The 26,861-nt window shown below is 47.3% G+C and overlaps 1 protein-coding gene and 1 pseudogene across 5 annotated transcripts; one reads left to right on the top strand and one right to left on the bottom strand.

Annotated features, from left to right (window-relative positions):
• The first annotated feature begins 439 nt into the window (after positions 1-439).
• LOC119960906 (zinc finger protein 239-like) lies at positions 440-16,519 on the top strand. 5 transcript variants are annotated; one of them, XM_038788485.1, is made up of 3 exons: positions 440-2,683; positions 15,458-15,658; positions 15,740-16,519. In XM_038788485.1, the coding sequence occupies exons 1-3, from the start codon at positions 1,815-1,817 to the stop codon at positions 16,380-16,382; spliced, it is 1,713 nt and encodes a 570-aa protein (XP_038644413.1). In that variant the 5' UTR covers positions 440-1,814; the 3' UTR covers positions 16,383-16,519. The 5 variants fall into 5 exon arrangements, with proteins under 5 accessions (XP_038644413.1, XP_038644410.1, XP_038644412.1 ...); XM_038788482.1 differs by lacking the exon at positions 440-2,683 and adding exons at positions 10,630-10,964; positions 11,918-12,392 and having other exon boundaries at positions 15,268-16,519; XM_038788484.1 differs by lacking the exon at positions 440-2,683 and adding an exon at positions 10,931-10,964 and having other exon boundaries at positions 15,268-16,519.
• Positions 16,520-21,525: 5,006 nt separating this feature from the next.
• On the bottom strand, positions 21,526-26,340 carry LOC119960913 (annotated as a pseudogene).
• Positions 26,341-26,861: the final 521 nt, after the last annotated feature.

Raw genomic sequence — 26,861 nt, 5'->3', positions numbered from 1 at the left:
TGATCACTGGTTTGCACCGACCCAGATGATCTGTCTTCCTGTCTGTGATGTCATCACACACCCACAATTGCACAGTGACATCACCCCCACTCCCCGGGTGACTCCTCAATGGTGTCACTAACAAGACCAACTGCAAATATTGCCAAACCCCAGTTGGTGAGATTATAACGTTTGACCTTCTTGAACCGCTGCAGTCTGTGTGGTGAAGGTGCTCCCACAATGCTGTTAGATAAGGAGTTACAGGTTATTCACCCAGTGATGATGAAGGAACAGCGGTGATATATGCCCAAATCATTATGCGCTAATCTATTTATATTGAGCCTTTACGGTAATAAAACATTCCTCAATATTTCACAGAAATGTTATCAAACAACATTGACACGAGCCACGTAAGTAGATATTAGGGCTGATGGCCAAAAGATGGATCAAAGAGGTAAGTTTGAAGGAATATCCTAAAGGAGGAAAGTTAGATTGAGGCGGAAAGAGTTAGGAAGGAAATTCCACAATTTATGGCCTTGGGGAAAATGAAGGTGCAGCCACAAATGGAGGCACAGTTAAAATCAGAATGTTCAGGAATTTGAGGAAGTGCAGATATCCCAGAGGGTTGTGAGGCTGGAGGAGATTACAGCGGTCAGTCAGTGAGCATAGGGGTGATGGGTGAACAGGATTTGGTGTGAGGAAGCACACATGCAGCAGAGTTTTGTGTGACCCCCAGCACTACAGGGAGAATGAATCTGGGAGGCTGGCCCGGAGTGTGTAGGATAATAGAGGTAACAGGAATGGATGGGAGTTTCAGCAATAGATGAACTGGGATTAGGGTGCAGTTGGGTGAAGTTCCTGATGTGGAAATAGTGGTCTTGGGGATGATGGGGATATGTGCTTGTACACTCACCTTGGGGTGAAATATTATTCTGAAGGTGTGAAGAGTTTGTGTCAATCTCACTCAGTTGCCAGGGAGAGGGTTGGAGTTGGTGTTCAGGGAGTGGAGTTTGGAGTGGGGACTGAAGACAATGACTTCATTTTCCCAGTATTTAAATGGAGGAAATTCCCGTTCCTCTTGTACTGGATGTCAGACTGGTCAGGGTGCTGTGTGATTTTGATGGGAACTTGTAGGCGATGGTGTTAACGTACATCACAAAGGGGCACACATTGGCGTAGTGGTATTGTCACTGCACTTGTAATCCAGAGACCCAGGGTAATGCTCTGGAGAAATGGGTTTGAATCCCACCAGGCAGATGGTGGAATTTGAATTGAGTAAAAATATGGAATTTAAAAAGTTTAAAATGACGACCGTGAAACTATTGTTGATTGTTGTAAAAACCCATCTGGTAAATGTCCTTGAAGGAAATCTGCCATCCTTACCCAGCCTGGCCTCCATGTGGAAGCACCAACAGCAATGAGGCTGAGTCTGAAATGGCTGAGCTCTCAGCTCTTTCTTGGTGGTGGGAGAGCTTCAGAGTTTGGAGATTCTAAGTTCTGTTTGAGTTGAAGACATAAAGGACAGAGTCTTGTGTAGATCCACACTGGGTGGGAGGTTCTCTTCCCTGAAGGACATCAGTGATCCAGCTGGGTTTTTGTGACAATCCAGCCGTTTTCATGGTCACTTTTTCCCAGTGTCGGCCCCACAAATGACCAGGTTCATTCAGCTCAATTTCACAACCTGCCTTTGTGTTTTTGTGGGTTCTCTCTCACTCCCTATTTTCAATCAATGTCATAGGATGTGAGAAGGGGATTTGTTGGGAAACTCGAATCGAACATCGCATCAGGATCCGACAGTCACCCAATTTGTGACTTTATATCATCGAATTTTGAACATGGAAGGAAAAAGCATCGTTCGCAGTGGGGAGAAACCGTACACGTGCTGTGTGTGTGGGCGAGGATTCAGTCGATCATCTGGACTGTCAAAACATAAATGCAGTCAGACCAGGCAGAAACCGTGGAAATGTGGGGAATGTGGGAAGGGATTCAGATACCCGTCTGAGTTGGAAACCCATCAACGCAGTCACACTGGAGAGAGGCCGTTCACTTGCACAGTGTGTGGGAAGGGATTCTTGAAGTCAAAGAGCCTGGTAAAACACCAGCAGATTCACACTGCAGAGAAACCTTTCAAGTGTCGAGAATGCAGGAAGTGCTTTAAAGGTTCCAGCGAGCTGATGTCCCACCAACGTGTTCACACTGACGAGAGACCGTTTAGGTTCTCTCACTGTGCAACTGGGTTCAAATGGTCATCTCAACTTACCGTACACCAACATGCTCACACTGGGGAGAGACCTTTTAAATGCTCAGACTGTGAGAAGTGCTTCAAAAGTTCCTGGGAACTGATGCGACATCGACGTGTTCACACTGACAAGACACCGTACAGGTGCTCTCACTGTGGGACTGGGTTCCGATGGTCCTCGCAACTCACTGTACATCAGCGCGCCCACACTGGGGAGAGACCATTCACCTGCTCCGAGTGTGGGAAGGGATTCCCTCGGTCATCCCACCTGGTTATACACCAGAGAGTTCACACTGGGGAGAAACCATTCACCTGCTCCCTGTGTGGGAAAGGATTCACTACCTTATCTAACCAGCTGGTACACCAGCGCACTCACACTGGGGAGAAACCATTCACCTGCTCCCTGTGTGGGAAGGGATTCATTCAGTCATCCGCCCTGCTGATACACCAGCGCACTCACACTGCGTCGGACCCATTCACCTGCTCCAAGTGTGGGAAGAGAGTCACTACATTATCCAATCTGCGGACACACCAACGAGTTCACACGGGGGAGCGGCCATTCACCTGCTTTGTGTGTGAGAAGAGATTCACTCACTCATCTGCCCTGCTGAGACACCAGCGACTTCACGCGTAACGACAGTGATTGAACTTTGCTGTTAATCACATCCAGGACTGAACCATGTTCATTGGGGTCTGTCTCTGCTGTTGTTAATAAACCCCAGCACAGTTATAGTGATTAATATTGTGGATAAAAGTGAAATAAGTCAACTTTCTATTTCACACGCATTGTGTTGAATCTTTTTAATATCTGGAAGACAAGTTAGCTCCTTTTGATGTTTTCTCCCTCTTCCCTGTCTCCTCCATCCTCGCCTCCAGTAAGTGCGAGACAATCCAATCTGCTGCCTCTGCTAGTTTCCTCACTTCCACCAATCCACCCGGACAAATATCTCTCCATGTCCAACTCCTCCATCCAGCCCCCACACACACACCAGTGAGTTCATACTGCAGAGAGAGGGTTTAAATGCTGAGGCTGTGACAGGAGCTGTAAAACCCACATTCACTGATGGGGCACCAGTGCAGTCACTCCGGTTACACTCCATTCATCTGCTCTCAGTGCAGGAAGAGGTTCAGCCGATTGTCCATCCTGCAGCAACACCAGTGAGTTCACACCGGGGAGAGGTCATTCACCTGCTCCATGTGTGGGGAGGGATTCACTGATACTGGTGTGTTAACAGGTTGAATGTATCAGTGAATCCCTCCCCACACATGGAGCAGGTGAATGACACCTCCCCGGTGTGAACTCACTGGTGTGTTAACAGGTTGAATGTGAGTTCACACCGGGGAGAGGTCATTCACCTGCTCCATGTGTGGGGAGGGATTCACTGAGTCATTCGACCTGTTAACACACCAGCGGGTTCATACTGTCGGAAGCTATTCTAAATGTCTGGATTGTGGAAAGTATAAAATACACTGACAAGAAACTGTTCAGAATCTCTCACAGTGGGACTGATTCAGGTGATCATGTGGGCTCAGTGTCTGCCAGCACACTCACACTGGGCAGAGGCTGTGCATCTGTTCCATGTGTGGGAAGAGATTCACTCAGTCATCACACATCCACTTGTCCACACTTTTCAAAGTTCCGAGTGTGAGCAGAGATTTAAAATCAATTGGATCTGCTGACAGACAAACACATTCACACGAGTAAGAGGCTGTTCACACGCTCTGTGTGTGGCAAGAGATTCACTTGGTCATTTCACCTACTGAGACACCAGTGAATTCATGGTGATTACAAGGGTTGGATTCTGCTGTTAATCACATCCAGGACTGAATCACGTTCATTCTGACAGTTGGAGTTTGTTTCTGCTCATGTTAATAATTCCAGTAACTGGACTGGAGTTTAATATTCTGGATTAATCTCAAATAAATCAACTTTGTTTAAACCCGTTGTGTATTTTGTCTTTCCCACCTGAGTGGTTAACTTCACCTGTCTGGAGCTCAGAAAGGACAATCTGGGGAAGGATCACACGGAACTTCAGCCTGGACACAGTCCTTCAGGGTCACACTGAGAGGGACAAATCACACTTGGGTCTTTCTCATCTCTCTTCACTGTCAGCAAAGTCCCCGTATGGGTTAATCCTGAAGGGTGTAAGAAATGTTCAGAGCTCCTAGACACTGAACAGAAGCTCCTTTACAACTGTTCAGAGTCAGGAAGAACAATGGTGAATGCTGGAAATGTGCTGTCAAATCAGAGATTGGTGTAAAACTGGGATCTGTTCCTGACTGAACGTGAAACGGTAGCTTTAAGCTTCCAGTCTGTAAATAGTGAAGATTTAAAATGTATGAATCTACCAATGTAAGGTAATAAAATCAAGTTTCATATGGAACCTTTAATTATCTCTCATACTCAATAGCTGTGATCTAATTAGTGTTTATTATAGGTCCAGAATAACCATTCTTTCACCTTCCATTTACTTCAAATGTCGTGGAAACTGACAGTTAGAATTTGTCAATATTTGAAAGATATTTATAAATAATTTCTGGGTTTCTTACAGTTGGGATCTTTCTCTGTTCTGTCCACTCGGTGTTTGATGATAGACTTTCTCCTGTGAATATCCAGCTGGAGTTTTGGGCCCTGATCTCTTACCTTGTTCATCTTCTTGACTCTAAACATTAAATCTTGTGGTTTCAGACACCAGAGAATCTAACTCCCAACATCAGATTGTCTTTCACTGACAATGAGACCCACGCAGAATCTCTGGCTGTATTTCTTCAGAAGCTACTTCTCAGTTTGGTTCAGCTTACCTTCCAAGCAGAGTGGTTAGCACTGTTGCTTCCCAGCTCCAGGATCCCAGGTTAGATTCCCGCTTGGGTCACTGTCTGTGTGGAGTCTGCACGTTCTCCCTGTGTCTGCATAGGTTTCCTCCGGGCACTCCGGTTTCCTCCCACAAGTCCCGAAAGACATGCTGTTAGGTGAATTGAACATTCTGAAATCTCCCTCTGCCTACCTGAACAGGCGCCGGAATGTGGCAACTTGGGGATCTTCACAGTAACTTAATTGCAGTGTTAATGTAAGCGTACTTGTGACAATAAAGATTATTCAAAAAACTAAAATTCAACTAACTGCTTTTCTGCAAAATGCCTGCTACCTTAGCTCCTTCCATTAATTACATCACCTTACCAAGATGAAATCTAATTTACTCCACAGGGAACCTCCTTAATCCAAACAAAACTCCACTGGCCGCAAGTTTTTTACAATGCCTTAATTACACCTCTGCCTCCCAAAATCTTTCAAACCTTAAAAATACTACTGCAGTAGTCACACACACGCTAACCCAGGCCTTTAACCCTTACTGCACCATGACTGCAGCAGTCACACACACACTAACCCAGGCCTTTAACCGTTAATACACCATGACTGCAGCAGTCATACACACACTAACCCAGGCCTTTAACCCTTACTGCACCGTGACTGCAGCAGTCACACACACACTAACCCAGGCCTTTAACCCTTACTGCACCATGACTGCAGCAGTCACACACACACTAACCCAGGCCTTTAACCCTTACTGTGCCATGACTGCAGCAGTCATACACACACTAACCCAGACCTTTAACCCTTACTGCACCGTGACTGCAGCAGTCACACACACACTAACCCAGGCCTTTAACCCTTACTGCACCAAATACCTATAATACAATCTATCTGAAATACACTCATCACAGGGCTCATTGTCCCAAATGTCTAGTTGACGTATAGAAATCCTGTAGAGTTCTCACTGGGACAGGCACCTCTCAACATGTTTTGAAAAAAAATTGCTGGTTTATGTTTTCATAGTGGCTGCAAAAGCTTGGAACTCAGTTATTGAAAAGGACACAAAGTGACACAGCCTTAAACTAATACAGAAATTACAAAGTCATTTCAGATATAAAATTTATACCAAGTGTGTGTAAAATCAATGCTTAAAGGTGATCAGGGTGTAAATGTTCGGAGAGCAAAATACAGCACGATCTATTCAATGAATACATGTTGGTAAGTAATAGGAGTTGAAATAACTAACGAACTATGAAAACTAACTGGAGGGAATTCTTTAAGTTCACCAACCAAAGGTGGTTATATAGTGTGACAGAAAGTGACTGCTTCTTTCCAGAAACTACAAGTTAAAGGTTACACTAATTTCAGACACAATGTTGAAGGTTTGAAACTTCAGTTTTCTTCACACAAAAGGGCCTCAAACCGAAGTATAACGGTTAATTATCAATGGCTGGGGTGTTTTTTTAGAAATATTTTTATTCTCCTTTTTTCACATTTTCTCCCAAATTTATACTCACCAACAATAAACAACAATCAGTAATGGATGCAATGTCAATCCCCATATCAATAACAACAATCCCATCCTCCCAATAAGCCCCCAAACATTAGCCTGCATGTTAACATAAACAAATGACAAAAAGGAATCAGGAATCACCGAAAGTCACCATTATAACATAAAGGCCCCTCCCCCAACCCTCCCAGCAGCCCCCCCCCCCCCCCGCCAATGTTCGAAGTAATCCAATTCTCTAAAGTGCATAATGAAAAATATGAATAACGCCCATGAATTGTAGAACCCCTCCATCCTTCCCCTCAGTTCAAATTTGACCTTCTCAAGAGTTAACAATTCCAGCAGGTCCCCCCCCGTCACGCCAGGGCACAGGGTGGGGAGGTTGGTCTCCACCCTAACAGTATCTGCCTTCGGGCTCTCAACGAGGCGAAGGCTACAACATCTGCCTCCGCACCCGTTTCCAATGCCAGCTGGTCCGATACCCCGGGTATGGCCTCCTGAGGGCCCGGGTCCAGTTTCACATGCACCACTTTAGAGATTACCCTAAAAACCTCCAGCTTTGGACAGGACCAAACATATGAACGTGATTCCACCCCCCCCCCCCCCCCCCCCGCAACGTTCACACCCATCTTCTACCCCCTCAAAAAGCCGGCTCATCCTCGCCCATGTGAGGTGTGCTCCACCTTCAGCTGCATCAGCCCCAACCTCGCGCACGAGGTGGAGCCGTTCACCCTCCGGAGCACCTCACACCAGAACCCCTCCTCCATACCCTCTCCCAACTCTTCATCCCACTTTGCCTTGATCCCATCCAGCGGTGCCTTCTCCTCTTCCAAAATAGCCACGTAAACTGCAGACACTACTCCCTGCTCTAGTTCCCCTGTTGTCAGCACCTCCTCCATCAATGTGGAAGTCGGCTCTATCGGAAAGCTCTGTATCACGTCATGGGGCGCATGCGCTCTACGCTGACCCAAAATGATGACCTTTAGCCGGAACCTGGTTCTGGGGAAAAAAGACGCGAAGCTGGAAACGCGGGACCTGCAGAGTCTCATTCTGGGTTTGAGGCCCTCACCAGGTGTTTAGAAACCCTCCCTATCGAGATCCGGCTCCGTCAGAGTTTCCGAATCCTTCCCTGATGCAGAGACGCCGAAATAACACCACTCCCCATCACCATTACTCACAGTGCGCATGCTCCCATACTGGGCACGACTGCACCTGCGCTTGTTGTCCTCTGGTGTCAATAGGGGACATTCACTACTGGGGGGAATGCTGGGTAAATACACCGACATCGAATACCCTAATGAGAGACTCATGATCTTTGTCCTGCGACGTGGATATTGGGGGAATGAGGGCTAAAGTGGGTCAGTGCAGACTCAATGGGCCGAATGGGCTCCTATGGTTATCCATCAGAAAGATGGAGTAGGAATTGGTGGAGAATTTCAAATTCCCAAACGTTTTCCAAGACAGCAGCTCCAGTCAAATGTAAACTCAGAGGGTGGGGTGACTGAGTTAAGTATTTGAGTTAAATATTTCAGTGAAGCATTTTGGTGCCACAGTGGTTAGCATTGTTGCCTCACACTGGTTGGCATTGTTGCCTCACAGTGATTAGCATTGTTGCCTCACAGTGGTTAGCATTGTTGCCTCACAGTGGTTAGCATTGTTGCCTCAGTGGTTAGTAATGTTGTCTCTCAGCGGTTAGCATTGTTGCCTCACAGTGGTTAGCATTGTTGTCTCAGTGGTTAGCATTGTTGTCTCAGTGGTTAGCATTGTTGTTTCACAGTGGTTGGCATTGTTGCCTTACAGTGTTTAGCACTGTTGTCTCATAGTGGTTAGCATTGTTGCCTCACAGTGGTTGGCATTGTTGCCTCACAGTGGTTAGCAATGTTGTCTCACAGCGGTTAGCATTGTTGCCTCACAGTGGTTAGCATTGTTGTCTCAGTGGTTAGCATTGTTGTTTCACACTGGTTGGCATTGTTGCTTCACAGTGGTTAGCATTGTTGCCTCACAGTGGTTAGCAATGTTGTCTCACAGCGGTTAGCATTGTTGCCTCAGAGTGGTTAGCATTGTTGTTTCACACTGGTTGGCATTGTTGCCTCACAGTGTTTAGCACTGTTGTCTCATAGTGGTTAGCAAAGTTGCCTCACAGTGGTTGGCATTCTTGCCTCACAGTGTTTAGCACTGTTGTCTCACAGTGATTAGCACTGTTGCCTCACAGTGCCAGAGACTCAAATTCAATTCCGGCCTTGGTTGATGGTGTGGAGATCGCACTTTCTCCCCATGTCTGTGTGTTTTTCCTCTGGGTGCTCTGGTTTGCTCCCAGAGTCCAAAACTGTGCCGCTTAGGTGGATTGACAATGCTAAATTGCCCCTTAATATCCACAGATGTTGGGTGGCACAGTGCTTAGCACTGTTGCCTCACTGCGACAGAGACTCCAGTTCAATTCTGGCCATAGGTGACTGTGGAGATCGCACTTCCTCTCTGTGTTTGCATGGGTTTCCTCTGGGTGCTCCGGTTTTCTCCCACCAATGCAGGTTCGGTGGATTGGCTGTGCTAAATTGCCCCTTAGTGTCCTGTCTTCTCCCCATTATCCCTGAACCCTTATTAATCAAGAAATCCACTTTTCGGGTGACATGGTGGCGCAGTGGCTTCACGGTGCCAAGGACTCAGATTTGATCCCAGCCCCAGGTCACTGTCCATGTGGAGTTTGCACATTCTCCCCGTGTCTGCGCGGGTTTCAGCCCCACAACCCATCTTTGTGCAGGGGTGGTGGATTGGTCATACTAAATTTCCCCTTAATTGGAGAACATTAGGAAAAAGATATATCCTCTTATTAATCAAGAACACCAGTTTTGTGCTTGAGGTGCTGTTACCTACAGGGCTACAGTTCTTTCCTAGAACATGAGAACCAGGAGTAGGCAATTTAGCCTCTCGCGCCGGCTCCACCATTCAATACGATCATGGCTGATCTTATCATGGCCTCATCTCCACTGTCCTCCCTTTCACCATAACCCGTCAATCCATCTCCGCTGTCCTGCCCTTTCACCATAACCCGTCAAACCATCTCCACTGTCCTCCCTTTCACCATAACCCGTCAATCCATCTCCATTGTCCTGCCCTTTCACCATAACCCGTCAATCCATCTCCACTGTCCTCCCTTTCACCATAACCCATCAATCCATCTCCACTGTCCTCCCCTTTCACCATAACCCGTCAATCCATCTCCACTGTCCTCCCTTTCACCATAACCTGTCAATCCATCTCCACTGTCCTGCCCTTTCACCATAACCCGTCAATCCATCTCCACTGTCCTCCCTTTCACCATAACCCGTCAATCCATCTCCACATGTCCTGCCCTTTCACCATAACCCGTCAATCCATCTCCACTGTCCTCCCTTTCACCATAACCCGTCAATCCATCTCCACTGTCCTGCCCTTTCACCATAACCCGTCAATCCATCTCCACTGTCCTGCCCTTTCACCATAACCCGTCAATCCATCTCCACTGTCCTGCCCTTTCACCATAACCGGTCAATCCATTACTGATTAAAAATCTGGAGGGCGACTAGGTGGCGCAGTAATTAGCACTGCTGCTTCACTGCGCCGAGGACCTGGGTTTAGTCCCAGCCTAGGGTCACTGTCCATGTGGAGTTTGCACATTCTCCCCATGTCTGTGTGGGTCTCACCCTCACAACCCAAAACTGTGCAGGGTAGGTGGACTGGTCATGGTAAATTGCCCCTTAATTGGGAATTTAAAAAAAAATCTGTCCACCTCCTCCTTAAATTTATTGACTGTCCCAGCACCCACCACACTCTTCAGTAGCGAAGTCCACAGATTTATGACCCTTTGAGAAGTAGTTTCTCCTCATCTCTATTTGAAATTTGCTGTCCCTATCTTGAGACAATGACCTCTCATTCTACAATGCCCCACAAGAGGAAGCATCCGCTCCATGTCTAATTTATCCATACCTTTTATCAGGTACCTGCTGCTATTGTCTCTCTTGATGGTGGAGGTCATGGGTTTGGAAGGTGCTAAGGAGCCTTGGTGAATTACTATAGTGCAACTTGTAGACAGTACATATGGCTGTCACTGTTCGTCAATGGTAGAGGGATTGAATATTTGTGGATGGGGTGCCAATCAAATGGGCTTGTTTGTACTGGATGGTGTGAGCTCCTTTAATATTGGTGGAGCTACACTCACCCAGTCAAGAGGAGAGTATTCCATCACACTCCCGACTTGTGGCTTTTCGATGGTGGTCTGGCCTTGCGGAGCCAGGTGGTGAATTACCCGCTGCAGGTTTCCTCCCCTCTGAGCTGCTCTGGTAGCCACAGTATTTATATATTTGTATTGTTTTATTCATTTACAGGATATGGATGTCGCTAGTTGGGCCAGCATTTATTGCCCATCCCGAGTTGCCCTTCAGAAGATGGTGGTGAGTTGCCTTCTTCAACCTCTAGTCCAGTTTAGTTTCTGTTCAATGGTAACCCCCAGGATGTTGATAGTATGGGACTCAATGATGGTAATGCCTTTAAATGTTTAGCAGTGATCATAAGTTCCTCTCTTGTTGGAGATAGTCATTGCCTGGCAGTTGTGTGGCATGAATGTTACTTGCCACTTGTCAGCCCAAGCCCAGATATTGCCCAGGTTTTTGCATTTGGACATGAACTGCTTCAGTGTCTGAGGAGTCGTGAGTGGTGCCGTAACATCCCCACTTCTGACCTTATGATGGAAGGAGGTCATTGATGAAGCAGCTGAAGATGGTTAGACCTTGGACAGGACCCCGAGGAGTTCAGCTCTTTTGTCTATGTTTGAACCAAGGACATAATGATGTCAGGAGCTGAGTGACCCTGCCAGAATGCAACCTGGCATCAGTGAGCAGGTTATTGCTGAGCATGTGCCACTTGATAGCACTGTTGATGATCCCTCCATCACTTTACTGATGATTGAGAGAAGACGGATGAGGCAGTAATGGGCTGGGTTTGATTTGTCCTGCTCTTTGTGTACAAGACATACAGGGATAATTTTCCACACTGCTGGATAATCAGTAATTTACTAAGATTCACGATTACTTCCTTTCATTTGTACACCATGTCTACATTAATTAACCAAGGACCCTATTAAACAGCTTCATCAACTCCCCTTGTCATCATAAATCAATTTTGTACATTTACCCCCTAGTATTGTTGATGCTACACTCTGTTTAAAATTGCACCATTTATATACAGCCTCACCTCAGTCTTCCTTCCAAAATCTACCATTGACTGTGCCTTGGGGTCAATAACAGTCCCTGTCAGATCTCTCTCTTTTACAGCTGATTTAAAGTTGTAGATTTTGCTCCAAAGATTAAATTGGGATTGATATTCAAATTAAACTATTTTACTGCAGAAACAGCTTCAGCTGGGAGTCTGAATGAAGAGGAAAGATCCCTGACAGCGGGTCTCCCAGGTTCACTGCAGGCTGAGGGAGGAGCTGCGCTCTGAAAGCTCGTGTTGGAAACAAACCTGTTGGACTTTAACCTGGTGTTGTAAAACTTCTTACTGTGCTCACCCCAGTCCAACGCCGGCATCTCCACATCACTGCAGGCCCGACAGCTCAATCAGCTCCACTCTCAGCTCAGGAGAGCTCAGCAGCTCCCCACAGTCCACAGGGGAAAGCTCCTGGTCCAGTGGGACCAACATTCATGTTTTAACTGACACCATCAATAAAACTGTTAAAAACTCCATTGCTCTTATAACTGGATGGGAAGATGCCAGAATGGAACCCTGGTTCAAAAGAGCGGAACATTCTTTAATCAAATGTGGATGAAGAGTCACTGGAACCCCGCTAATTAGTTTGAAAAATATTGACAAGGTGGATATAGGTGAGCAGAGAGCTGGAGAATCATTCAAGTCCGTGCATGAACTTTTGTTCAATCGATATTTACAGCATATTTTATGTTCTATTTACAGCATGTCAATAATTTAGAATTGTGAGGGATGATCTGCAGGTGGGGCGGATGAATCTGAGTCGATGGTTGTCACATTTTACTGGAAATGTTTGACTTGTATTCGTGATGATGGCTCAAGGGTTTGTGCTGCTGATTGTGATCATTCTGGTGGCTTTTCTTTGTTATCTACAGTTAATAATCACGAAATTAGGAAAACAAGGTCACAGCTTAGAAATAACTGGGTTAGTCAGAAATCAGTTGTGAGCAGTCAATAAGGATATTCCCTTCTCCAGGTAAGCCATCATTGTCCAATAGTGTTATAAAATCTTAAGAAATATATTGTGAAGAAAGATTCCTGACTTGACAAACACAGGACAGTGACGGCCTGTTATCTCTGCCGAGGACATGTCTCCAGCACAGATCCTGAATCAAGATAAACTTGCCTTCACTGATGAAGGTGCAAAAAGCGATTTTCATTTAATTTTTCCCCCCACCCCATCCCTGTAACCCGGTAACCGTACCTAACCATTTTGGACACTAAGGACAATTTAGCATAGCCAATCCACCTAACCTGCACATCTTTGGACATGGGAGGGAACCGAAGCACCCTGAGGAAACCCACGCACACACAGGGAGGACATGCAGATTCCACATTTACAGTGACCCAAGCGGTAATCAAACCTGGGACCTGCTGCTGTGAAGCAACAGTATTAACCACTGTGTTACCGTGCCACCCAGAAATGATTTGTTTCTGAGAACGCTTCACTCCAACTAAAGGAACAGCTCGACAACACCTGCAGCGATATACAGATTGCAGTACACATTCCATATTCACAATTCCAGCCTCAACTCGATCTGTATCTAATTTCTGTGTATGAGTCAGTGAGTGTGAAAGAGATGAGGGACTGAGATGTTCAAACATCCGGGGAAACTGTGATAGTAAATAACCTTCTTTCCTTATAAAAATCGCCAGAAAGCCTGCTGCTGAAATGTATCTTAAATTAAGACAAACCACCCTAACGGTAAGAAAATATCACACAAGTATGCTGACAATGGACTGGAAAGGACCACACAAATCCTGTGGGTTACAATGAGTAAATCTCCTGACTCATTCAACGTCTCCACCCAGTCCTGAGGAGCCTGCGGCTGAAGTGTAACCAAAAGTTGTATAACCCTTTCAGGTAGCGAGGCAGGGCTGCAGCCTCTCACACTGAATATATTAATGACTCAGAGTCCTCCAGGCTGCAAACATCAGCGCAGCCTGGGAGTGGGAGGTTTAAAAAATAGTTGTCCTTCAATGTCGCCACCTGGCGCTAGGACCCGGCTGGGAACAGAAATCTTGATGTTCCGCCCACTCTGTTGCATCACCAAGACGCCAGCGCATGCGCTGTGCTCCACGCTGAAGCAAGATGGCGGCCGTTAACCAGAGTCTTGTCCCGGGAGAAAGACTGGGAGCAGCAAACATGGGATCTGCAGGTTCGTATTCGAGGTTTGAAGCCTTTCCAGATATTTATAAATCCTACCCGCCGACTGTCTGGCTCCCTCCACATCCTTACTGGCTGCTGATGATGTGGAGATGCCGGTGTTGGACTGGGGTGAGCTCAGTCAGAAGTCTGACACCAGGTTAAAGTCCAACAGGTTTGATTCGAATCACTAGATTTCGGAGCACTGCTCCTTCCTCAGGTGAATGGAGAGGTAGGTTCCAGGAACATATATATATATACACCTCTTCATTCACCTGAGGAAGGAGCAATGCTCCGAAATCTAGTGATTCGAAACAAATCTGTTGGACCTTAACCTGGTGTCAGACTTCTTACTGAACTCACCCCAGTCCAACACCGGCAGCTCCATATCATCTTTGTTCAGGACGCCGGAGGAGGGGGTGTTGTGAATTTCTCTCCTGGACTGCCGTGATAGATTTTGGAAACTCCTTTACTGGGGGTTGGAAGGGGAGGATTTAGATACAGCAAACTCAAACCAAGAGAAACGTTTGTCTCTTTTGAATTTAATTTCTGGACTGACAGTGATGGTTTTTGTAAACCTCCATTAGAGGGTATTAGAAGAGGATTTGCAGACAGGAAACTTGAACCAAGTTTCACCTCAAAATCTGGCCACATTATTTGATTAATCAGCACCTGAATTTAATCGCCCTTTTAGCATAATGATTGAGTTCCAGGTCATTGACATTCACTGTGTAAATCTGCCATCCTTCATTGGGTGATGTTATTGAGGTGGAAATAGTCAATAATGGTGATGATTTTGATATCTGGTTGAAAGCTCAAGTTTAAGGTGAAATATTTAGTCTGGTTCTGTCTCTGGCAGTTCCGAGGAGAAGGGGTGAAGATAGTGGCTGGCGGGAACTGTAGATAATATGAAAATGGAGGAAATTTCTGTTCTTCCAGTATTGGATGTTGAAAAAGTCAGAATGGTGTGTAAATTGGAGGAGAACTTGGTGGTGATGGTGTTCATAACCACCTGCTACCCTGGTCCTTCTAGGTGCAGGAAGATAGGAGTTTTTGGAAGTTCCATCAAATGTCTTGTTGAGTTGTAGATATATAAAATATCTCTACTTCATTCCTTGCCTCTCCTTTCCTGCTCCTCCCAGCGAGACCAGAGAATTGTATAGGTCCAGACCAAGTGGCAGGTTCCCTTCCTTGAAAGGCATATGAACCAGTTCATTCATGGTCACGTTTTCCAAGTGCCAGTCCCACAAATGTCGAGATTCATTCAGCTCAATTTCACAACCTACCATTGTGTTTTTGTTGGGTCTCTCTCACTCAATCTTTTCTGTTTTAAATCAATTTCACAGGGTATTAGAAGGGGAGGATTTGCAGTCGGAAAACTTCAATCAGTTTATTGTAACCTGTATACCACCATATTTGAAACATGGAAGGAAAAAGCACCGTTCACAGTGAAAAGAAACCGGACACATGTTCTGTGTATGGACAAGACTTTAGTCCGTCATCTGGTCTGACAAACCATAACTGCAGTCACCACAGAGAGAAGCCGTGGAAATGTGGAGACTGTGGGAAGGGCTTTAATTACCCATCTGAGCTGGGGAACCATCAGCGTAGTCACAGTGGGGAGAGACCGTTCACCTGCTCAGAGTGTGGGAAGGGATTCACTTGTTCATCCTCCTTGCTGCAACACCGACAAGTTCACACAGACGAGAGACCTTTTAAATGTCCAGACTGTGGGAAGTGCTATAAAAGTTCCCGGGAACTGACTGGTCATCGACGTGTTCACAGTGATGAGAGACCTTTCAAGTGCTCTCACTGCAGGACTGGGTTCAAGACATTATCTGTCCTCACTGTCCACCAGCGAATTCACACTGGGGAGAGGCCGTTCATCTGTTCCACGTGTGGCAAAGGATTTGCTCACTCATCCCACCTGCGGACACACCAGCGAATTCACACCGGGGAGAGACCTTTTAAATGTCAGGACTGTGAGAAGGGCTATACAAGTTCCTGGGAACTGATGTTTCATCAACGTGTTCACACTGGGGAGAGGCCGTTCAGATGTTCTCACTGTGGGACTGGGTTCAGGCGATCATCTGATCTGATAGTACATCAGCGAGTTCATACTGGGGAGAGACCCTACAACTGCTCTGAGTGTGGGAAGGGATTTACTCGGTTATCCACCCTGCTGGAACATCAGCGCATCCACAATGGAGAGAGGCCGTTCACCTGCTCCCAGTGTGGGAAGGGATTCACTCGGTCATCCCACCTACTGACACACCAGCGAGTTCACACTGGGGAGAGGCCATTCACCTGCTCCGAGTGTGAGAAAGGATTCAGTCAATCATCCCATCTGGTGACACATCGGCGCATTCACACTGGGGAAAGACCATTCACTTGCCCAGAGTGTGGGAAGGGATTCACGCAGTCAGCCAACCTGCTGCTACACCAGCAAGTTCACAAGTAACTGTGATTGAATTGTTCTGTTAATTGTATCCGGGGGTGAACCATATTCATTGGGTCTGTTTCTGCTGGTGTTAATAAACTCCAGTTCTGGTGGTTAACATTTCACATAAAAGTCAAATAAACCAGCTTTATGTTAAACAGTGTGGTAATTTTTTAAGTATCTCTAACAGATTAATTCCCTTTGAAAGGTTCCCCAGTCTCTTCCTTCCTCACCTCCAACAAGTGTGAGGAGCTTGTGGAGCTTCTTTGTTACTGAGATTGAGTAAATCCGATCAGCTGCCTCTGCTACTTCCCTCCCTCCCACTAACCCACCAGACCAAACCATTTCTAAATTTCCTCAAAGTCTGAGCCCTAAATCTGCATCTTTCTCCAGTTTCACTCCTATCTTCAATCTTCCTCAGAGCTCATCTTGTCAGAGACCTGCCTTCTGCTCCTTGACTCCATTCGCACTAAACATCCTGACCATGTTAGCTTCTCCGTGTTAGCTGATATTGTTAATATTTCTCTCTCTCTTTTGGTACTCACTCTCACCTTTAAATCCACCATCATCACCTATCCTTTTAAAAAACAAAACTTTTCCGACTGTTGTTGCAAAGTACCGCCGATCTCATATCGCTTTCCTCTCCAAAGTCCGTGTACTCGGTGTTCCCCAAGGATCTACCCTCGGCCCCTCCTATTTCCCATCTACACGCTGCCACTAGGTGACATCATCTCAAAGCACCGTGTTAGTTTTCACATGTACACTGACAACACCCAGCTCTACCTCACCCCCATCCCTCTCCATTCCTCCACTGTTACTAAATTATCAAACTGCTTATCCCACATCCAGCATTGGATGAGCAGAAATTTCTTCCAATTAAAAATTGGGAAGACCAAAGCCATTGTATTCAGTCACCATCAGAAATTCCGTTCTCTAAATCCCGAGTCCATCCCTCTCCCTGGGAACTATCTGAGGCTGAACCACACTCTGCACAATCATAGAATCTCTACAGTGCAGGACCCCATCTAACCTGCTCATCTTTTGGATCTAAGGGGTAATTTAGCATGGCCAATCCACCTAACCTGCACATCTGTGGACTGTGGGAGGAAACCCACGCAGAAAACCCACGGAATGGATGTGTAAACTCCACACACAGTCACCCAAGGCCGGAATTGAATCGGGGTTCCTGGTGCTAGGAGGCAGCAGTGCTAACCACCGTGCCACCACGCTGAGATGAGATTCCGACCACATATTCACACCATCACTCATATCAGATACTTCAAAATCTATAATGTCGCCTGTCTCCACCCCACCCCAGCTCGGCTACTGCTGAAACCCACATCCATTCCCCTGTTTAAATTCCTGGTCAACCTCCCATTCAGTCCGCACTTCCCCTGACCAGAACATGTCAGCATCCACATCTCTACTGCCCATGTGCTCTCTCACATCAGGTCCAGCTCACTTCCCCGCCCTGTGCTGGCTGTAAGATTCCACAACCAGCATCTGACGAGTGACCGATTACTCAGGTTGTTTTGGTGTTAAAGCAAAATGTTGCTCCCGCTGCACCAGGAGAACTCCGGTGTAAACAGTGTCTGCAGTTGCTGAGCTCTCCGGAGATGAGAATGGAGCTGCCAGGGCTGCAGTGAACCTTGAAGAACTGCTGTCTGGGATCATTCCTCTGAATTCACTGACTCCCCGCTGAACCTTACGAATAGAGTAAACCTGAACAACTGACCAAATACTCAACAAATTACAAATGATTTCCCAGTAGTAGAGTAAGAACCAATTTGTACAGGACGAGAAAGGTAGAAAAGGAATAAACACCTCCTTCACCGAATTCCCCCACTCACCAGACTCTCGGGGTTACACTCAGTTTGCCAAGGCTGCACGAAGGAACCTTGTATTTATAACCAACTCTTTCTGCAGTAAAATAGTTAAACTGTGACTGTCAATCTCATTTAAACGTTCCAGAGCAAAATCTACAACTTAAGTCAGCTGTAAATGTGATAGAAAATACTTGTGTTCATGTTGCATCTTTTACAAGCTCACAACATCCCAAAGCGATTCAAATCGAGGATGTATTTGGAATGAGGAAGCATGGCGGTGCAGTGGTTAGCACAGCTGCCTCACGGCACTGAGGTCCCAGGTTCGAGCCCGGCTCTGGGTCACTGTCCGTGTGGAATTTGCACATTCTCCCCGCGTTTGCGTGGGTTTCACCCCCACAAGCCAAAGATGTGCAGGGTAGGTGGATTCGCCACCCTAAATTTCCCTTAATTGGAAAAATTGAATTAGGTACTCTGAATTTATGTTTAAAAATATTTCAAAACATTTTTTTAAAAAAGTATGTATTTGGAAGGAAGAATGAGGAGAGGCAAAGTAAACTAAACGGTACAATTTTAAACCGAATGCAGGTAAAGTGACCAGAGAGTGAATATAAACTAATATTTCAATGCAACAGGACAGGACCATAAGACATATGAGCAGAATTAGGCCACTCGGCCTATCGAGTCTGCTCCGCCGTTCAATCATTGCTGATATTTTGATATTCCCATTCTCTTGCCTTCTCGCCATAAACCCTGATCCCCTCATTGATCAAGAACCTATCTATCTCTGTCTTAAAGACACTCTGATTTGGCCTCCACAGCATTCTACAGCAAAGAAATTCCTCCTCATCTCTGTTTTAAAGGATCGTCCCTTTAGTCTGAGATTGTGTTCTCTGGTTCTAGTTTTTCCTAAAAGTGGAAACATCCTCTCCACATCCACTCTATCCAGGCCTCGCAGTATCAATAAGATCCCCCCCTCATCCTTCTAAACTCCAATGAGTACAGACACAGAGTCCTCAACCGCTCCTCATACGACAAGCTCTTCATTCCAGGGATCATTCTTGTGAACCTCCTCTGCACCCTTTCCAAGGCCAGCACATCCTTCCTTAGATACAGGGCCCAAAACTGCTCACAATACTCCAAATGGAGTCTGACCAGAGCCTTGTACAGCCTCAGATGTACATCCCTGCTCTTGTATTCTCACCCTCTCGACATGAATGCTAGCATTGCATTTGCCTACCTAACTGCCGACTGAACCTGCACGTTCACCTTAAGAAAATCTTGAACAAGGACTCCCAAGACACTTTGTTAACTTATTTAATAGTAGGGCGGCATGTGGCGCAGTGGATAGCACTGGGATTGCGGCGCTGAGGACCCGGATTGGAATTCCGGCCCTGGGTGACTGTTTGTGTGGAGTTTGCACATTCTCCCCATGTCTGCATGGGTTTCACCCCCACAACCCAAAGATGTGCAGGTGAGGTGGATTGGCCACGCTAAATTGCCCCTATATTGGAAAATAAAATCTCAAAATTGATTTTTAAAAACGTATTTAATTGTTTCCTATGCAGCACCTTGTCAAAGGCCTTCTGGTCGATCAACTTGGTTAAAACATCCTAATTGGGTCTTTGGTTTATTGGAGGAAAAGAGTGGGAAAAACAAGTTATACTGAATCTTTCTAAATCACTGGTTAATCCACATCGGAAATATTTTGTTCAATTCTGAGCACCGCACCTTAGGAAAGATATCAAGGAATTGGAGAGGGTGCAGGGAAGCCTCACTAGAACAGTATCAGTGATGGGAGGTTTCTGTTCTGTGAAGAGACCTGCGAAGCCGGGATTGTTCTCCCAGTATCAGAGAAGGTGAAGGAAAGATGTAATCGAGAGACTGAAATGCTTGAGGGGTTTCATCAACATAGAGAGACGTTGTTTCCATTGGCAGGGTGGTTGGTAACAACAGAAGGCAACTTTAAAATATTTGTCATAACAGCCAGGATGGGCACGAGTAGAGATGATTTTACTCAGTGAATTCTGGTGATCTGGAACACGAGAATATCTGGTGAAAGCAGCTCCAGTGCTAAATGATTTTTACTGTATTGAAGGTGCAATAAATATCAAGTTCTTGTTGACTGTCGATAGGAATTCAGTGATCAGCCTGAAATTCATGAGTGTCAGCACAACAGGGAGAATGAGAGGGAGGGAGCGAGAGAGAGAGAGGCAGACAGAGAACGTTAAAGACTGAGTGTTGATTCACTCAGTCATTCCATTCACTGAGACAGCAGCATAAAGTCTGGGACAGAGGAGACAAGGCTGTGGCAGAGTTAAAAACGTAACTTAATAAAGAGCAGGAGAGCTTTGAGCTGGTGGAGTCAGTGAAATCTGAGACTCGTTTTCCTTTACTGTTATTTCACAGAGGCCCAGTTTTGCTGAAATTCTTTATTTTCACAGTTACAGGATCATTGAAAAGACATTGCAGCTTCTTTACAGCAGAGCCAAACTCGCACTGACTGAATATTTCTCCACTCACCTCGAGGTTATCGATTCGCCTCCAGCGGCCTCGGTTCACTCCTGTATCGGGCACAGTCTCAGAGTTGGGAGGGGTCAGAAGGGCACCCTGACCATTAGGACCACCCCCCCACACCCCAGCCCCACCAACAGAAGAGGAACAATTCAAACACAATCATTAAATAAAGTGAAAGCAGATTGTCAAGAACTGTCAGAAACTCCTGGAGATGCTGCAGCCACTTCACACACCAGATGAGGTTAATGGGGAAGCTCAGTGACAGTACAGAGTATCAGAGTGGAACACATTCAGCCACAATGTCCAGACTGACTTTGGAGCAAATCTCTTCTGGAACCTGGGAAGGGCAGTTGAAAGACCAGACACACATCCATTGGAACACATGTACTCATCCGTAGGCACACTCGCACACGCACCTAGCCACCCTCGCACGCGCAATATGCTGGGTACACATGCGCATGCGCGTGCACCCACACACATACAGGCACACACATACACATACACAGGCACAGAAAAAAACATAGGCACACACATATACAAACGTAGACACACATACACATAGACATGCACGTATGTGCGCCCACTCACAGATATACAAGCACTAAATATTCAATAACATAGAACATACAGTGCAGATGGAGGCCATTCGGCCCATCGAGTCTGCACCGACCCACTTAAGCCCTCACTTCCACCCTATCCCCGTAACCCAATAACTGCTCCTCACCTTATTGGTCACTAAGGGCAATTTATCATGGCCAAACCACCTAACCTGCACGTCTTTGGACTGTGGGAGGAAACCGGAGCAACCGGGGGAAACCCACACAGACACGGGGAGAACGTGCAGACTCCGCACAGACAGTGACCCAGCAGGGAATCGATCGTGGGACCCTGGCGCTGTGAAGCCACAGTGCTATCCACTGTGCTACCGTGCTGCCCTACCGTGCCTCCTGTTGTCAGTGGGACATAAACTAGGTTCCCTGTCACATTGTGCCCCCTCAGGTGGATGTACAAGATCCCGAGGCCAATGTGATGGAGAGAAGGACGGCAGCACCTACCCAGCCCACTCCTTTCCCCAGCCTGGTGTCCGAGCAGCAATATTATCCTTCAGATAGCCTGACATGGTATCTGGTGGTAATCGGAGTGTTTATGGGATCTTGCTGTGCAGTCCCTGCCAAGTTTCCCACATGAAAACAGTGACGGTGCTTCAAATATAAAAAGCTGCCGTATTGATTGAAAGCTCTGGGCCAGTCTGAAAAGGCACAGGAGGAAGACAATCTCTTCCTTTCGACGGGTCACTCCCGCAGTGTAGCCCCCGCCATTCTGTGGGAGGAGACGGCGACTGCTATGTGCACAGCAAGATCCCACATAGCATTATGCAACACACGGTCAGGAACCTAATTTCAGTGAGGGTTTGAGGGACACCGGAGATAACTTCCCTCCCCATCCTGCTGCTTATATTTTATATCCACTCGAGGGGGTGGAGGGCCTCGGTTTGACATCTCACTGACACAGCAGCACTCCCTCAGCTCTGCTGGCTGGAATGACAGCCCCAATTACAGCAGCTTGACTCTCAGGTTACAAACCTGTGACCTTCCGGCCCAGGTGGGATGGAGAGCAAGAGCCACCGGGATCATCCGGGAATGACTGATTCAGGAGCCTCCCATACCATCGTCAGCCCCAACACATCCCTCGTTCGTGGCTCAGCAAAGGGAGTTGAAGAATCAACGAATGAATAACCAGTGACAAAATACACAGTCCCTGCTGCCAACATCTCCGGCCATTCCGACAGTGGTCACAGGTACACGGGCCGGCTGTCTGTCTCTTTCTGTCAGTGTGTGTGTATGGGGCAGCGATGGGAGGGCAGGTTACCTGGAGCCTGCCTGGTCCGACGCTAACCAGGAGGAAGTAGATTCAGTCCAGTGTCGATCATCCTCGGGCGTTGTCTCTCCGAGCGATGGGAGGAGAGTGGGACCATCACAGGACCAGCCCCCCGCCCATGTACTCCACTCTCTGTGAAAGGAGAGGAACATCAGGAATAATGAAATGAAATGAAAATGGCTTATTGTCACGAGTAGGCTTCAATGAAGTTACTGTGAAAAGCCCCTAGTCGCCACATTCCGGCGCCTGTCCGGGGAGGCTGGTACGGGAATAGGAGTGGGAATAGCTCCTGGCGAGCCTGCTCCACTATTCAACAAGATTACGGCTGATCATTGACCTCAGCTCCACTCTCCCCGCACTCCTCCCCGCCCCACAATTCTCAAAGATATCTCCACCTCAGCCTTGAATACACTCAACGACCGAACATCCAGGATTCCCTGGGATAGAGAATTCCAAAGATTCACAAACCCTCTGGGTGAAGAAATTCTCCCTCGTCACAGTCCAAAATGGCCGCCCCCTTATCGAGACTGTGGCCCCGTGTCACCGACTCTCCGGGATTTAGCCTCTCCACATCGACCTTACGGAGTCTCCTCAGAATTACACATCTTTCAATCGGGTGATCTAAACTCCAGGGAACGTTGGACCCGTCGCTCAGGCTCCAGAGCGCTGAACGGTCTCCTTCTCTTCCTATTTTCCTAACTCCCCCTCACGTTCCGCGTTCAGATCTTACCTGGGGCGGCTGGAGGAATGCCAGCCAGTCGGAGGAGTGTGTGGGCAGCAGCCCCATCACCTGGCACTTGTAGACGGCCAGCGCCAACCCCAGCAGGTTGCCGATGAAGTAGAGCAGACACTGCAGCCAGTGCTGAGTCGAATTCCCCAGGACCTTAAAGACTGGGAGTGAGAATGGGAAAAACAGAAAGATCAGGAGCAGGGGAGAGACTGAAATGTTCACAGAGGATTGAGGGATCCTTGTACTCGAATCACAAACAGTCAGCATGGAGATACAGCAAGAAATTGGGACGGCAGGTATTCCGTTAGCCTTCACCGAGGGATGGCGCCAGGGACCCGGGTTTGATTACAGCTTCGGCTGACTGCCAGTGCAGAGTCTGCACGTTCACCCAGTGTGTGCGTGGGTTTCCTCCGGGTTCTCCGGTTTCCTCCCACAGTCCAAAGATGTACAGGTTCGGTGGATTGGCCATGCTAAATTGCCCCTCAAGTGTCCAAAGGTCAGGTGGGGTTACAGGGATAGGGAGGGAATTGGGTCTCTGTATGGTGGCCTTTCAAATGGTTGGTGCAGACTCGATGGGCCAAATGGCCTCCTTCTGCACTATAGGGTTTCTATGATTCACTGGAGTTTGAGTGAGGAAATTTTTATGCAATTGTACAAATTGCAGCTTTGGTCAAACACAGCAGGAAAAACTTATGCAGTTTGGGTCTCCTTATCTACAGAATTGCCCAGGAGGGAGGGTAACAAAGGTTCACCCGATTGGTTCCTGGGATGACAGGATTGTCCAACGAGGAGAGATTGGGAAGAATGGGCCTTTACTATCTTGGGTTTCCGAGACCGAGAGTCGATCCGATTGAAGCAGATATAATTGTAAATAGGGTTTGACAGGGAGATGTGGAGACACTGTTTCCTCTGGCTGCAGAATCCGGAACACAGAGACACAGCCTCAGGATCAGGGGCAGCCAGTTCGGACTGAGCTGAAATGGAATTTCCTCACCCCGTGAGTTGTCTGTAACCTAGAGAGTTGTGGATGTTCAATCACTGATTATATTCCAAACTGACATCAATGGATTGTTGGACACCAAGAGAAATCTCAGGGAGATATCTGTACAGTGACTGGTGTCTCTGTCCCCTCTCTCCCCCAGGGAGATATCTGGACACTCACTGGTGTCTCTCAGGGCGATATCTGGAAACTGACTGGTGTCTCTGTCCCCTCTCAGGTGGATATCTGTACACTGACTGGTGTCTCTGTCCTCTCTCTCCCCCAGGGGGATATCTGTACAGTGACTGGTGTCTCTGTCCCCTCTCTCTCCCAGGGGGATATCTGTACATTGGAGGTATAAACCTACCGTGCCACCCCCAATATGTTTTACTTTTGTTTTTATATATTTTATCAACCTTACAACCAGTTGCTACAGTATTTTGAGCCATAGAAATAGAATAACCCCATGTCACTTGGCAGTTACTCACTAACAAACTAACTTCTTCTCCTGTAGCAGAGTAAGACCACTTCTTGAAGGCCAAGAAATCTGGAAAGTAAAAGAGCTCCTCTTTCCCGTCCTTCCCGAACTCCCTCATTCACCGAGCTCTCAGCACTCTATTCTAAGTCCCATTCAAATGATGCCAGTTCAGAGCGGTTTCACAGCTGCAGAATCAATACAATACTCACTTGCCGACATGGACATCAGTGCCTGTATGGGTCTCCAGGCCGTCATGCAAACCATCATGATTGGGAAAATGGAGATGTTGTTGCCAGCCGTGTACATAATGAACAGATTCATGGGCAGCTGCTTCAATGGAGCCAAGGCGATGTCCCAGCAGAACTGAAAACAGAAAGCAAGCAGAGCATCAGTAAAGGGAGCCAGGTTGGGGAAGGTCACACCCAGGCCTGGAAATAAGGATGACGGTTAACATCACAAAAGGTCCCTTTAGCACATAGAGTGCAGCGGTTCACCAACCTAGTTAACCACTGTTGACAAACCAAGCCTGGCTAGCTGGACACCGAGGACACATTCAAATCCAACTTACTTTCTCAACCACGATCCGGTCTGTTTCTTGGACGCGGATGTCTGGAAGCTGTTTGTCTGAATATGCGACTGGGCACAGGAGTCGCCCTGTCCATTCTGTTTATCACGGCTCCTGTGAGAAACAGAGAACACAAATTGGTCACCTCAGCAACGCTTTCAGGACCCTCTTTAAAGAGGGAGTCTCTCCATCAGGGACCCCACCATGGTGGCAATACTGCCAGCATGAACTAAACCATGAGCAAGCCAAGAGCACACTACCACTGCATCCACCAAACTGTCATGGGAATGGACGGCCACAAAAGTGGATTGAAGTCAACTGACAATCATGGTGCCAATCCCCTTGTCCAGTCCTCCATCAAATGGCGATCACACCGAATCACCGGAGGAACTAAATTTTAGCTTGAAAGTGAACGATGTTGAATGGCGAGAGAGCCAGTGCAGCACCCGGCCCTAGAAACCAGCAATCGTTCCTCCAGCCAACACCGCAGTTGGCACCCGATCAGGTGGGGGGGCTGAAACCAAGATGGTGTCTCAGGGCCGTGACCCCGGGAAAAGAAGCCAAGTGGGGTTGGAGTGGTTTCTAGGAGATTTGAAAAGCTGCTTTCTGCCAAGGGGCCAAGTGAGGGGTGAAAGGACCCTGGAAAACCGTGGGGTGTAAAGTTTTAGGTTGGTGCCCTCCCCGCGGGTGAGGCAGGCTGGCCCGACCTACTCGAGCCCCAGGCTTTCCCCGCGGCCTCTGCACCTGCTGCTGCCGCTCGGGTTGAGCTCGAGGGTCCACTTATGCCAGCGCGCGCGGTTGGCGAGCGCCGCCCCCGCAGCCATGGCAACGCCGGCGACCGTTAACCTTCCCCCCTCAAATCTGATCAGGGGAAGAGTCCGCGCGCTTCCGTCAACAAACCACACCCGCTGCAATGCGCATGCGCTGCTGTCCGGAAGTCCTCGGCGAAATGCAGACATAGCTCGCGTCTTCCCCATCTTTGTTAGGGGCACGTCGATCCCGATTCCATTAACACTATGACCTAATGGAGCTCTTCCCCGCACAAAGATGGACACCACGCGCTGTCAGAGACATTGAGATATTGCTGCTTTTTCCCTCACTCCGTCTTACAAAGTACAAATGAAGTCCAAAGGACCAGATCACCGTTAACATTCTGCAACCAAAACCATAGCAACCAAATGTTAACGGTTTCTTCACAAATGATGCGAGACTTGCTGAGTTTATCCAGCATTTTGTTTTTATTTCAGATTTCTAGCAACCGCAATATTTTACTTCTATTCCCGTCCCATTTCTACCTCACATGTAACTGGGTATCATGAGTGAAGCTACCACCAGGCTCAGGGCTAACCCTTAAAGCCAAGTTGCAACGGGCAATGGAATATTGTGCCTTCCTGGAGGTGCTGGAACTGATGGGAGGACAATTTGTACACATTAGTCAATAGCAGTGTTGCTGTAAAGGTTGATTAGAATCACAATATTACTGTTGTAACCAATTAATTGGAATGAAATAATGACAGCGATCTCATTGAT

This window comes from Scyliorhinus canicula, unplaced genomic scaffold (assembly GCF_902713615.1).
Source record: "Scyliorhinus canicula unplaced genomic scaffold, sScyCan1.1, whole genome shotgun sequence".
NCBI classification, from domain to species: domain Eukaryota; kingdom Metazoa; phylum Chordata; class Chondrichthyes; order Carcharhiniformes; family Scyliorhinidae; genus Scyliorhinus; species Scyliorhinus canicula.
The sequence above is the reverse complement of the archived record's forward strand: the minus strand, read 5'-3'. Positions and strand labels throughout refer to the sequence as shown.